This window comes from Centropristis striata, chromosome 6 (genome assembly GCF_030273125.1).
Source record: "Centropristis striata isolate RG_2023a ecotype Rhode Island chromosome 6, C.striata_1.0, whole genome shotgun sequence".
In the NCBI taxonomy this organism is placed as follows: domain Eukaryota; kingdom Metazoa; phylum Chordata; class Actinopteri; order Perciformes; family Serranidae; genus Centropristis; species Centropristis striata.
The window spans coordinates 17,879,525-17,892,577 of NC_081522.1; the positions used below are offsets into that span (position 1 = coordinate 17,879,525).

General features: G+C 37.6%; 2 protein-coding genes across 3 annotated transcripts in view; one reads left to right on the plus strand and one right to left on the minus strand.

Annotated features, from left to right (window-relative positions):
- lrrc4ca (leucine rich repeat containing 4C, genome duplicate a) overlaps nucleotides 1-13,053 on the minus strand; it is a 182,865-nt gene that overhangs the window by 15,842 nt on the left and 153,970 nt on the right. The window lies entirely within an intron of this gene.
- Nucleotides 1,649-3,722, plus strand: LOC131973156 (putative nuclease HARBI1). The gene is made up of 2 exons (XM_059335032.1): nucleotides 1,649-2,859; nucleotides 2,926-3,722. The coding sequence occupies exons 1-2, from the start codon at nucleotides 2,349-2,351 to the stop codon at nucleotides 3,009-3,011; spliced, it is 597 nt and encodes a 198-aa protein (XP_059191015.1). The 5' UTR covers nucleotides 1,649-2,348; the 3' UTR covers nucleotides 3,012-3,722.

Below are 13,053 nucleotides of genomic sequence, written 5' to 3' on the forward strand. Positions count from 1 at the left end.
CGATTATGCATAAATGTCAGAGATTGTTTGTCTTCACTAACAAATGAATAAAATGTTGAGAGACATTACTTCTACGAGGATAATAAAAACACTTGTAGTTGAACATAATAATAACTTAAATTTATAAATGCCTAAACTGAAAAAGTGGGTGACAGGATATAGGGGTTTAACTGAGGCCAAAGGCCTTGGTGTACAGATGGTGTTCTCTTCTATTTATTTGTCTGTTTATAAGACTAATCTAAGAGAGAATACTAATATCTCTTTTGTTTATTGGTCATTTATTTACTTCCTCATAAGTTCATTTAAAGCCTGCAACATACTTACCAGTTGTACTCAAGTAATTTATTTCAAATTTCCTCTTACCGCACTCTATTAACAACAATTCTAATAAATATCTTTAGTTGGTTTCCAGTAATTAATACACAGTGGAAAGCAACACAGACCAGGGGGGCCAATACGAGTCTTTTTTCAAATGTATTTATTTATTACAAAAAGTGTATGTTAAGCTGTTTTCACATACTCACAAACCATTAATAATTAACGTGTTTCATTTGCGGATAACCTCTTGATCTCATTCACATTGCACCAGCCACCTACATGCGTAAACACATCAGCAAACTTGCTTAGCAAGCTTTATGTTATCTGTAGATGATTACTGAATATGCACTAATTAGGCAGACTATTGCAACAGCTTAGCGAGTGGTTTCCAACATTTCACAGCATGAAGCTGCACTATGGTGGTTGATTTGACACTAGCATTACACAGTGTGAGAGTCACAGAAGAAATTTTATTTTCAATGTCTCATTTTTTCTTCACTCATAAACAGCATCGTAACACAAGTATATGTAGTAATATTGCTTATTATTTTTTCATATATTCTACTACTGTCATATTCGGATTTCAATTAGTTAAGAGCAATATCACAACTAAGCAGTGTACAACTGAGATGTATTACCTAGAAATATTGATTTGCTCTTATTTTTGCAGTTTTTATCTAACTACAACAGTGTCTGACTCTGAAATTTCACAGTTGAATCCAAGCAGCAGCCTGAAGGGGTCTGAAAAGTGACACCAATGCAGAAGTGCTTTAAACCTGTATTCTTTCTAATGACCAGCAGGGGGCGACTCCGCTTGGTGCAAAAACAAGTCGGATTCTTTAGAAAATTAGTAAATTAACCTACTTTTCACTTGATTTATAACCTCCGTAAAGATTTTCCCAATGAGTTTATGAGCTTCAAATGCTATAGTTAAAGACCTTCTGTCAGGGCCCTGGTGGGCGTGGCTTCCCCTTTGTCTGTTTTCCCTTCACAACTTAGCGCTGGATTGTTATCTACCCATGGTTATCTACCCGGTACCTTGGTCTCAGAGTCTAGCTGTGAACTAAATTTTCCTTTTAGTATTTCTCTTGTGCTTTTTCTCCCCGATCTCATCCCATGTTTTTGTTCTCCTGCTTTCAGTTTTTCCCTGCAGACTCAGACTACTCAGTAACTGGATTACTCACCACCACTCCTCCTGCCTGCTTTTCGCCCTTCATTCTTAGAACGCTGCTCCCCCTCGCCTGCTGCCTGCCCATTCCTCCACTTCCACTAACCTTTCTAATTTTGTGATATTTTAGACGGTCAATAAATTTCCCCTTACACACATTGGGCCTCATTCATGAAACGTGAGCAGAACGAATTTGTGTGTAAACCGTTCGCAGACGGAAATTTACGTGCATCTCCGCATTCATCAATATTTTAGTAGCTCCGATCTTTTCGTAGCTACTAACAAAATCTACACATGCTGCTGACCACACGTAGTGCTTGTGTAAATTTAAGAACGCATATAAATAATGCTCGTCACTGTTGGAAATTACAATTATAATTCATAATGCGTTCTGTTATGTACACAATACGCAGATGCCTTTGAAACATGTGATATAAACATGACAAACGATTAAAAATATAACATATTTAGTTAAATTAGTTGGCAATTGGCGGGATTAAGATTCAGATTAAACTCATAATTGTGAATTATCTATGTAAATTGACTCAATAGATTACGCGTTATTTTCTACATGTTAAATGATGATAATAAAAATATAGGCTAATAATAAAATCACAAAAAGGATGTAAACCATTACCATATCTGGATCAATTCTAATTAAACCTCCCACAGTATAAAAGGCCCTCAGTCCTAGTTAATGGTAACCATGGCTTAACTTGCACTTCTACATGATTTGGCGCAAGGCGCTATTTGGAGAGAGCGGTACTTCAGGGATCGGGCAGATCTGTTGGCTGAGAATGATGAATGGTTGATTAGTCGTTTCAGACTACCGAGACCAATTCTGTTGCATTTATGCAACATTATGGAGCCTAATCTGACGAGGCCAACAAAACGCAGCCATGCCATCCCTGCACACCTACAAGTGCTATCTGTGCTTGGCTTCCTAGCCACAGGGACGTTCCAGCGGGAGATAGGTGACAGGTCCGGCATTTCGCAACCATCCATGAGCCGCATCCTGCCTGCAGTTCTCAGAGGTATCATTAAATTAATGCCAGAGTATATCCAATTTCCATACGGCGCACAACGGCAGACAGAAGTAATGCAGGGGTTAAGTGCAGTTGCAAACATGCCAGGTGTTATCGGTGCCATAGACTGCACACACCGCATCAAGGCTCCATCCGGTGATGCATTTGCTTACATTAACCGGAAAAACTTTCATTCCGTGAATGTGCAACTGATCTGTGACGCAAAGTGTGTGTTGTTAAACGTTGTGGCACGGTGGCCCGGTGGGACGCATGACGCATTCATCCTGCGTAATTGCGCAGTTGGCACGCGTTTGGAGGATGGAGCTGTGAGAGACGGCTGGCTCATTGGTAAGAATATAGCCTGCATAATCACATGTGTGTGTTATATATGGACTTACCCTTCTATATCCATAGGGGATAGGGGTTACCCACTGACGCCGTGGCTTATGACCCCACTGGCCAGCCCGCAGACACCACAGGAGCTGTCACACCACTACTAACAGATGAAAATAAAATTTTTTTTTGGACTCCACTTCTCCCAAAATAATTTCAATCTCCGCTTCGGAAAAATTCTTTTTTCTTTCTCGTTCTTTTTTTCTTTGTGCCATGACTGACAGGTCGACAGGATGCCTCTACACACCTCCTTATATGGTGGTCATTAGCAATTCATGGGCGGGGTTCATGCTATTTGCTGATTACCGGGAGCGCGCTGCCACCTTACGATGGATTGGCATTCATGATCATACACACGTGTTTACGATCAGATCTGAGTTTCCCGCGGCGTTCATGAATCCGGAGTAGGTTTTTAGTAGCGTAGGCTTTTATGTGCAAATCTACGCACAAATCTACTAACGTTTCATGAAAGAGGCCCATTGTCTCTGCCTCTGTTCATAGTTGAGATGTGACACCTTCTTCAATATGGACTGATGTTAATTTTATAAATGATCTTCCCATTTAGAGTAAAATATATGAAAAATAAAGTAAGGTGGGAATGCGTCAGGGCCTGGCTATCTTGTGATTGAAAGGTCCATGCTAGCTCCACTCTCTCGATCTAATATGGTCACTGCCGGTTCCAAACAATAAAGATAGCAAACTTGAGCCTTTAAAACCATAGTCCACAAACCAATGGATAACACCAACATATACGCCCTCTAGGAGTCAATAGTTATTAATGATATATCCAGTTCAAACATTGTCACCAGCTTACTGTATTAATTCCTCCAAAACCGGTTACCAAAACCAATTTTATCCCCATAACTACAGCCAGTACTGGCTTTACTGAAAAACACATCGCATGTGTACATCAATTTTGTACTATCATACATCGTACAAAAGGGAAATCCCAGCTCTGTTTTATTTTTTTGTTTTTATTTGGTCTTCATGTTTTTTTTTTTTAATTAAAATTAATTTTAAAATTGAGATTAATTTTAAAACCCACTTTTATTTACTGTTTTTTGTTTTACCCAGCATGAGACTCGCTTTGTTTTAGTTGTTTTTGCTTGTTCTTTGTTTTTATTGTTTTTATTGCTGGCCTGTCTAATGCTGGCCTGTCTAACGCTGGCCTGTCTAATGCTGTCTTAAAGGGCTCTATAAATAAAGTTGATTTGATTTGATTTAAATCCCTAATCAACGTACACTCAACACCCTGTTGTGGTGGTCATGTGACTGTGACAAGAAGTGACTTCTCCAAAATATGTGTGTGACTGGAAACAGAAATGTGAAAAAGTATTTAATTTCAAAAGACTTATTTTTTGTTACGAGGCTAAGTTTAAACCCATTTAACAGTTCTAATCAGTTCATGTCCTGTATTACATTTAACTCAGTGGCGGGCGGTGCATTTCAAACTTAGGCCTTCAGTGATGTCCAACTTAGTCAATAAATACCTTTCATTATGCCAGCATTTATAACACCAGGACTGGAGAGTAGTTAGAAACACACTTAAGCACTACTAGGCATTGCATCACCTCAGTTGTGTACAAAATGGGCTATTATCCGGCACATTTTAAAAATCAACAATACCGCATTAGCAATTAAAACATATCTGATATGCTACTGTCAAAGCTTAACAATAAAAGGGTCTTTAAAATTATCTTTCCAAAAAGTTTTATTAAATGAGTCCACAAAGAATATGCAAGCTTTAACAAAATTGTACAATAAATTGCAAAATCGCAGTTTAATATCAGAAAGACACTAACAAGACGGCCATACTTTGGCGACAGTGACACAATAAACAAGTCTCTTTGTGAAAAAACTTTTTCATGTCAAAACGTGACGTATCACGACTTTCTGTGACCTGTTGCTTTGAGTACAACCACACAGCTGCGCCAATGCGCCAGATTATTTACATACCGTTAACAGTCCCGGGTGTGACTCTGTTGATCTGCATAGCACTGCCGTGGCTCAAACTAGTAAGTATCCATATCCAATCACAGGACGCGTAAATGTCACGTTCAACGTGAGGCCAGCTAAAGGGCCTTACTGACACAACTCGTGATCTGATTGGCTATCGCAACTATCTATCAACTGTATTTGCCCGTTCACTTACAGTGCACAGACGCCCGCATTGTTGATTCTGAAGGCCCGGGCAGATTTCATACAGCCTGGCAACATAAGATAGCTGAATTCTGATTGGATAAAAACTCTAACCTAAAAACAACAGCACTGGAAGGAGCATAATATGACATGAAGGGAATATGAATACTTTTAGATATTTAGGGAAAGTAAATGAAAAATTAAATTAACCTTTATCATAATCATGATCATGATTTCTGGTTATGTTAGGCCAGCAGAGAAGGCCTTGCTGGCCCTGATGGCCCACCACTGATTTAACTTGTTCTGACCATATTTCCTGAACAAATTAAAGTCACAATTTTGATATATGTTATGGGGATGCAAACAAAAAGGCAAATGGATATTTGTTTTTATTTATTATTGATTTATTCTTATTTTGTTACTTAAAAACAAATCTGAAAAATCATTTATTGTTAAACACAATCACAATTTTGATAAATGTTGTGGAGATGCAAAGAAAAAGGCAAATTTGTGTTCCTGTAAGCAGAAAATGTCTAGTTTTTTATTTTAAAATAAGAAATATCATAAACATAAATACCATAAATGCCCAATGTAACATACATGTCACATCACAGATCTTTGACATTTAGGGGTATATTTAAAAAAATAACAAAAAAACAACAACATAAATGTGTTCTACGTGGTCCACTTGGTCTGTGGTACATCCCCCATAACTTCCCTTTACGAATTACTGGGTCTGGGTTCTTATGGGTTAATTGTGTCCAGCTGCACCCTTGTTTTCCACAACTCACGATACATATCAGTGCACTGATTCTGAGCCACTTATAAAATAAATTCTTCAGGTCTGTTGAGAGTAAAAAAAAATGAAGATGGTCATACTGTAGCGACAGTTTTCTAGTGTCTTTTGTTTTAACCAGCCAAGTGAAACAGACAAGCCGAGTACTTTGAATTGGTGCTAACTATCCAAGTGAGACAAACTGACAGCTGCTCCCCTGCCCACAGCCTGACATGCTTCCACTCACAGCTTGTCTGTCTCATCCATAACAAGATGGTGAAATGAATTTGATTCATCTAACAAACACTGATTCAACCAACAACCCATGCATGGGAATTTATTAGGATGTTTCAGTACAAATAAAATTGCTCAACTTTAAAAGCCCACCCTTGTTTGCAGTACGCAACAATTTAGATCTGGTATGTGTGTGAATTTTCTTTCGTTTCTTGATAAACTCTTTGGTCTTTTAATAAAAACAGATCCATGCATTACATTGCTTGCTGTTATTTGCTTCCTCTCAGTTCGTTTGGAATTTTGTGTGACCATGAAAGAAGCAGAAAAGGTTTTTGCCAGCTCATTAACATCAATAATTGGAAACATATACATTGGAGGAGGAAAAAAAGAAAGCCATTAGTAGAGGAAGATGCAAGCTCATTTAATGAGCCACTGTGGCATCTGAAAAAGTAAGCATTCTGTCTGAGCTTGTGTGCCTGTAACCTTTATTTCTCCATCTTTACTACAATGTACACATATACAGGAAATGGATGGAGGTAGAGGGATATGACATGTAATAAAGGTCTCCAGTCCAGAATTGAACAGGGGAAGTTGTTACTATGTGGCGTGTTATAACCACATTGCTGCTGGATGCCTCCAAGCAGTCTTACTTTTAATTATCACTGTACTCAGACAATAAGCTCATTTTCTACAGACTGCTGTGTTTATCCAAGTGTTCATTGGGCTGTGTTAATTTAAAAACCTTAAATGAACTTATTTAGTTCTCAAGGGTTGAAAAGACAAATCCATAAATCATTTGGAGACAAATGGGAGCAGGGATTCATTTGGCCATTACTCAGGAACAAAAATGTCTGCGTAGCTCTGACTATGAAAATACTTCTGCAATATGAAATTTGTCGGTAATATTGAGACCCATTATTAGCAGAGACTAGGTTCACATCCAGTCAAAAGGGCAGAATTTGTTTGCTTCGTCTTGGAATATTACTTTAACCTAAAAGGGCCTCAGTTGTATTTCTGTGTATGTAATTTTCACCGTAACAAAGAAAAACATCTCCTTTGCAAGCTTGAACAATTCATACAGGAAAGCTAGAGTTAAAGGTTGCTCAATTTTTGTTGTTTTTGCTGTCGAACCAAATCTGGAATTGAAACCACTGGATTGATTAAAATTCTCTTTTGTGTCTCTTTATCTTAATCATAATCATACAATCTTCGGTAACGCTTTATATTAAGGTCCTTGTAATAACCATTAATTAACAAGTAATAAGGCCCTTGTAAGTCCTTACAAGATGCTTATTAACATTACTGTGTGCTTATAAGCCTATATAAGTGTTAATAATGGCATTATAATACAGCTAATAGCAGGCTATAAGAAATTTATAAGAACATTAATAAAAGCCTCATGAGTTTCTTATAATTCTTCAAAATAGCATTACAAACACCCATAACCCACCCATTATGTCTTTGCCATGCCTTTATTAATCTTTTGTTGTTATTGATATTAAAATATAATTTATTGCTCATCTATTATAAGTTAACTATGCACTTGTTAACAGTTAACTATGCTTTTTGCAGCTAAAGGGATCTAAAGCGAGAACAATGCCTTATTACTTAATTAATGGTTATTACAAGGACCTTAATATAAAGCCTTACCCAATCTTCTCCTTCTCCTTCAATGAAAACTCCAGAAACTGTGAATATGTATATATTGTTCATTTCCACATTTCCCATACTATGTACTATGTTATGATATGATAGCACTAGCTTGGTTAGCAAGGGGCATCTGTTATTTGAAGTGAACAGCCAATTGCCTGTGGGGTCAAAGTTCTAAGGGGAAAACACACTGTGTGTGCACTGGGATAACAATCAATCACAAGGTAGCCCTGCCCTAAAACACCCTGCTTTCATCTATTTTTACTATAACTGGGACCATAATTTACAAACTGCACATCATGTTGTATTGAAGAAGATTGAAAATAACAATTGAGACCATAATCTCATCAGGAAAATGTCCACTGAAGCTATAAATCAAGTGAGAATATGATCATTTTCTTATTGACTTCAATACAACCGTACTTCTTTTCCAACCAGTTGGGTCTCCCCCTTCTGGCTGTTAGAAAGAATGCAGGTTTAAGGCACTGGCTTGCAGGTTGCTGCTTGGAAACAACTTTTTGTCACCTCCTGCATAAAGAGTTACCTGTCAGTTTCTGCCTCCACATGTTCCCCCAGTGTTTCTTTATACAAACATACACTATCTGGCTGTTAGCAATGACGCATCTCTCTATTTTTGAATGAGGCCATTGCTGGTGATGATGCTTTACTTGTGAGTCAACATTCCAGTATCTGCTCAGGAGCGTGATGAGGATGATGTATCATTACTGCAGGGCATTACACTTGTTATTCTGTTATGCAGGAGAGTTCTGCACAGAGAAAGAGCAACTGGCCTCCCCCTTAGCCAGAGGATGACCCTCCCAAGTGACACCTTTTCCTGATAAATGAGCTGCAGTAATTTCAATTGGCCTCTCCGGACATAAGTGCCCCACCAGGAGCTTGTTTAGCCCCGCTGGCCAGGGATACATACACTTATGCTGGTAAACAAACCTTTTTTCCTTCTGGCACAATGTTTTAATTCCTGTTATTTCTAATAGAAAAAAAGAGATTTGTACTAAGTGCACAGAAGGTGTGCATCTTTGTGAGAATGTGTCTGTGGTGTATGCTTTTAGCATGTGAAAGTCTTTACAAGCTGTGTACGTGACAGCCTTCTTGTTTCACAGTAAGCTCTGTGTTGGCGGTGGGGGCTTGTGGGTGACAAGAGGTATTGATAAAATAATTCTTCACGCTGTGAACATTTCAGAGAGGCTGCGGGCAGAAAATGGATGCTAACTGCTACTCTTCAAGGATGTGGGATGAAGGAGTCTGTCTGTAATATCGCTGTCGCTCTGGTGTCCGGCTCAGGTCAGGGTGAGCATGCATCACTTCGAATCTGACCGAGCCTTGCAGAGGTCATTCTGAGGCTGCGAACCCCGGGCATTCAGGCAGCGAGGTGTCCCTGTGATTGAGTTTGGGGCTTGAGAGAACATGCGAGGTAAGAGGGAGATAAGGCACGCTGATGAAATCTACAAACCAGAGGCAAACCTAGAGGCTACTGTGTCAGATAATGTAATATAATTAAGAGTCAGTTAAGATTGAATTAATTCATTGCACCGGATTGGATTTTAATCTTGGACACTGAAGCTGGACAGCTCTGCTCTCCTTCTCTGAACATATGACTGATTTTAACATCTGTTCAGTGGTGACATGTTCAAGGACACAGACTTCTAATGTCTTCTTGATTGATGTGTCAGTGAATTTGAAACATCATTTAAGCTGAAGGTCAGCTGCTGAGAGCATGTTAGCTAATTGACAGGAAGGAAAGCAAAAGGAGTGGTAACAATAATGATTGCTATAATGGTAACAATGAGATTGGGGGGACCTCTGGTGGTTTACAAACATGTCATTACATTTATATACATTTTTTTGTTGTTGCAACAAATATTTTTTTTACCTCATCTTGGTTTACCTGGATTTAAATGGATGCTTGAGTGGATGAATTATTAGTTAATGATTTAAGAAAGATAAGAAATACATTTAAAAACTTATTTTCTGATTTGTGATGTGTGTGTTTTTCCTTAAGGTGGTGTGTTCACTAAAATGCCAGTAAATAGTGTGCCTAATCAGGGATTAGTAAGTTTTACTTAGTAGTATTTTGTCATGATGGGAAATAGTGAGATTTGTGTAAAGCAAACAGTGGAAGACTTAGAGCCCTTACTTTGTTCACCACTATTGCTTTGCTCATTGATTAGATACACCCCAGAAAGAACAGACCTAATATAAAATTCTTTTTGACACCTTGCAGCTTCTCAGCTTTGAATGATGGATCCCATTATTGTTCTACAGGACGCTGCCGTTAAAATGCTTCTCACCACAGTTTGAGGCAGAACTTAAAAGGATTTCGACTGTGAAGGCTCATGCACACCTTTGAAATTCTTGTAGACAGGTGTGTAGGAGGAAATGGGTTATAAGTACTGAAGCACTTTTTTGGATGATCTCTGCACAATATCTTCATCATCTCCATATTTATGTATTTGAGTTGTGAGATTCAGTGTATTTTTCTTTCTTTCTTCATTAACTTGCATAACTATATAAACAACAAAAACTGAGTGAAATAATGAAATAGATGATGTTTATATTATGAAAATAGATGATTGCAGACAGGATTTACCTTTTATTATGTTTTTCATTATTCAACCTTGTTGCCATGCAACATAAACTGTTGAATGTCCATCTTTGATGGTAGGAAGTGCCTTATAATATACTAAATGCCATTGATTTTTTTTGGCAGGTAAAAGCATGTGCAGGAACTCTCTCTTCTAAATAACATAATTTAAAGTATAAAAGAGAAAAAAGGGGGAAATTGACATTGCATTTTGCATATGACCACTATATTTAATTTGTATTTCTATAAAATTCACTTCATAATTTCATATATTCTGCCATGAAATTGTGATAATACCTCACCATCATTAAGAAAAGATTATTAAAAAAATGGATGAGTGCCCTCACTGTTTAATACTAGGCCCTATTTGTTAACATTTTCCCTTCATATTCATACTCACACACTATCCTAGTTTAGAGATGTTCATAAGCACATTTCAAAAGCAGAAACACAGAATGAATAGAGAGAGAAGTGAACGTGACATTATAACTTTCTGCAGATATGACATTACAAAACTCAAATTATTTGATGAATGAATGCCACGATTAAAGCAAACAACGTTAAAGATCAGACTCAGAAAACACAGAGGGACTCTGTTGGAAGGTTTATTCTCAAGTCCTGTGATAAAGTCAACTAATTATGATGTTTTTCACTCAATAACATATCACCACATGAGAATTAACATGCTTGAGAACATGTAGTGTGTTGTGATGTTGTTTTTCTTTTTCTTGTATAGTCAAAGGAAAAGGCGACATTTAAAAAAAACAACACACATGTGAATTGATTCCATTGCACCAATTCAATATTATTTCCATGAAGAAACACAATATCCTGCCCCAGTGGGACACATATAAAGGCTGGATAACATAAGAGAAATAGCACATAAAAAGGAGCTTTGAAGTAAGTGAATCACAAAAGCAACTATTCATGTGAGTCATAACAAATAAGATGAATGCCATTTCTCTTTTCGTCTGACAATCATCACTTTTATATGCAACTTTCCAAAGCAGCATGACTAAACTAACAAACTATCAAAGCCGCCAGATAGTCAGCGCGTGATTTGCTTCTGCATCAGCCATAAAAACCTCCACAATGATTTACTGTGGCAGGGATAATAGACGCAAAAATGATGACAACATATGGCCGACACAGACAAACAGCATCATCAGCCTAGAGGAACAGTGGTTGCAAGTTAAAGCTCCCTGACACTGCGACAGTCGTTCACACCAAAAGTAGAGCAAACATGGAGTGGAAGTTTCATGCATGAGTTGAAGCAGGGCTGATCACACCAGAGGCGTATTTCTCTGTGCAGTCCAAAAGCACTTCTTTGAGAAAAAAAAAGCCTGGCACAAAGGTGAAATGTCTAGTGAAAATAGACTGCTTACAGTGTGAGCTGAGCAACCAGCATGGAAACACTGCTGAGAGTCATAAGAATTCTTCAGATGTTTCCACTTCGGTAACTTTATAGTGTACTTTCTTTCCATTTTCTTCACAGACTTACTCATGCGTCAAAGCAGACACGTGTCGTTTCTTATTCAGAGCAGTGCTGTGATTGGGTAAAGCCTATAAGAATTCTCTCAACTCTGTTGAGGAAGACGTCATTATTGTTTACATCACGCGCTGTCACAAGTACGAGCCTCTCATTCATGAGAGGTTGTAGTTTGAAAAGAAAATAGTTCCTATGTGAAACTGTTTACAACAAGCTGTTGGGATTGAGAAACTGGGTCATAATTTTTGTCTAGCGACATTGCTGTTAAATTTTTTAAATGTATTTTTGAGCACCAAGAGCCAAGTGCTATTTAGTTCTATTATATTCAAGAGAAGACAGCTATCTCTACAGCCGATATCTACAACTATTTACAACTCACACTAAAACATCATGCATAAAATATCATGCACATTATGACTTATTAGTGAAATCTATTTTTTGAGCAATCTCAAATTTACCTCAGGATTAATTAAGTTCTATCTTTGCTTATCTTAACAACCTAGATAATTAAACAGCACTACAGTAAGAGAAAAAAAATATGTATTTTTGATTTTGGGTTGATTTCACAAGCAAAAATATTTTTGTACAGCTCATTGCACTCCATATGTATATTATGTACATATACACGGTAGCCCATGAAGTTGGAATATTTTTGTTTTCAGACACCTGTGGTTTCATTTTCATTGTGATAGGTTTGGAAGATATTGATTAATAAAGTTTTGAGAAGATAAACAATTTATCTGTCAAGAATAAATCACATTGTCACAATCATTTCATGGAAACAGGTAAAAAAGTATTTTATTCCAACTTTATGGGCGACAGTGTAGTAAGAGAACTAACATTATTGGTAGACAAAATGCAAAGCTATTGCATCACTAATAAGTCAACCAAGCTGTGAAACAGATTCAAGAAAAACTTCATGTTCTCTCAAAACAAAGTTACTACACACAGTAAAAGTCATTATTCTGCCCTTGGATGAAAAACCGTCTCGGTACAGCAGCCTTGCCTTTGTGAACAAGCTTGTATCCAAGGCTAATGGACGAGGACACATAAATGAAAATAGTCTGATAGCTGTTGTTCCTTCAGCTAGATGGGTTTACATCTGGGGAAAGTCCAAGGATGCCCACAATATACCCACAACACAATTTCCACCTGTTAGACATGATTGTGGATGTGTAATGGTATAGTTAGCCATCTTGTGGGAGTCATTATGTTCAATAAATGCTCTGCATGATCATAAAACAGCCAAAGAAAGTGAGG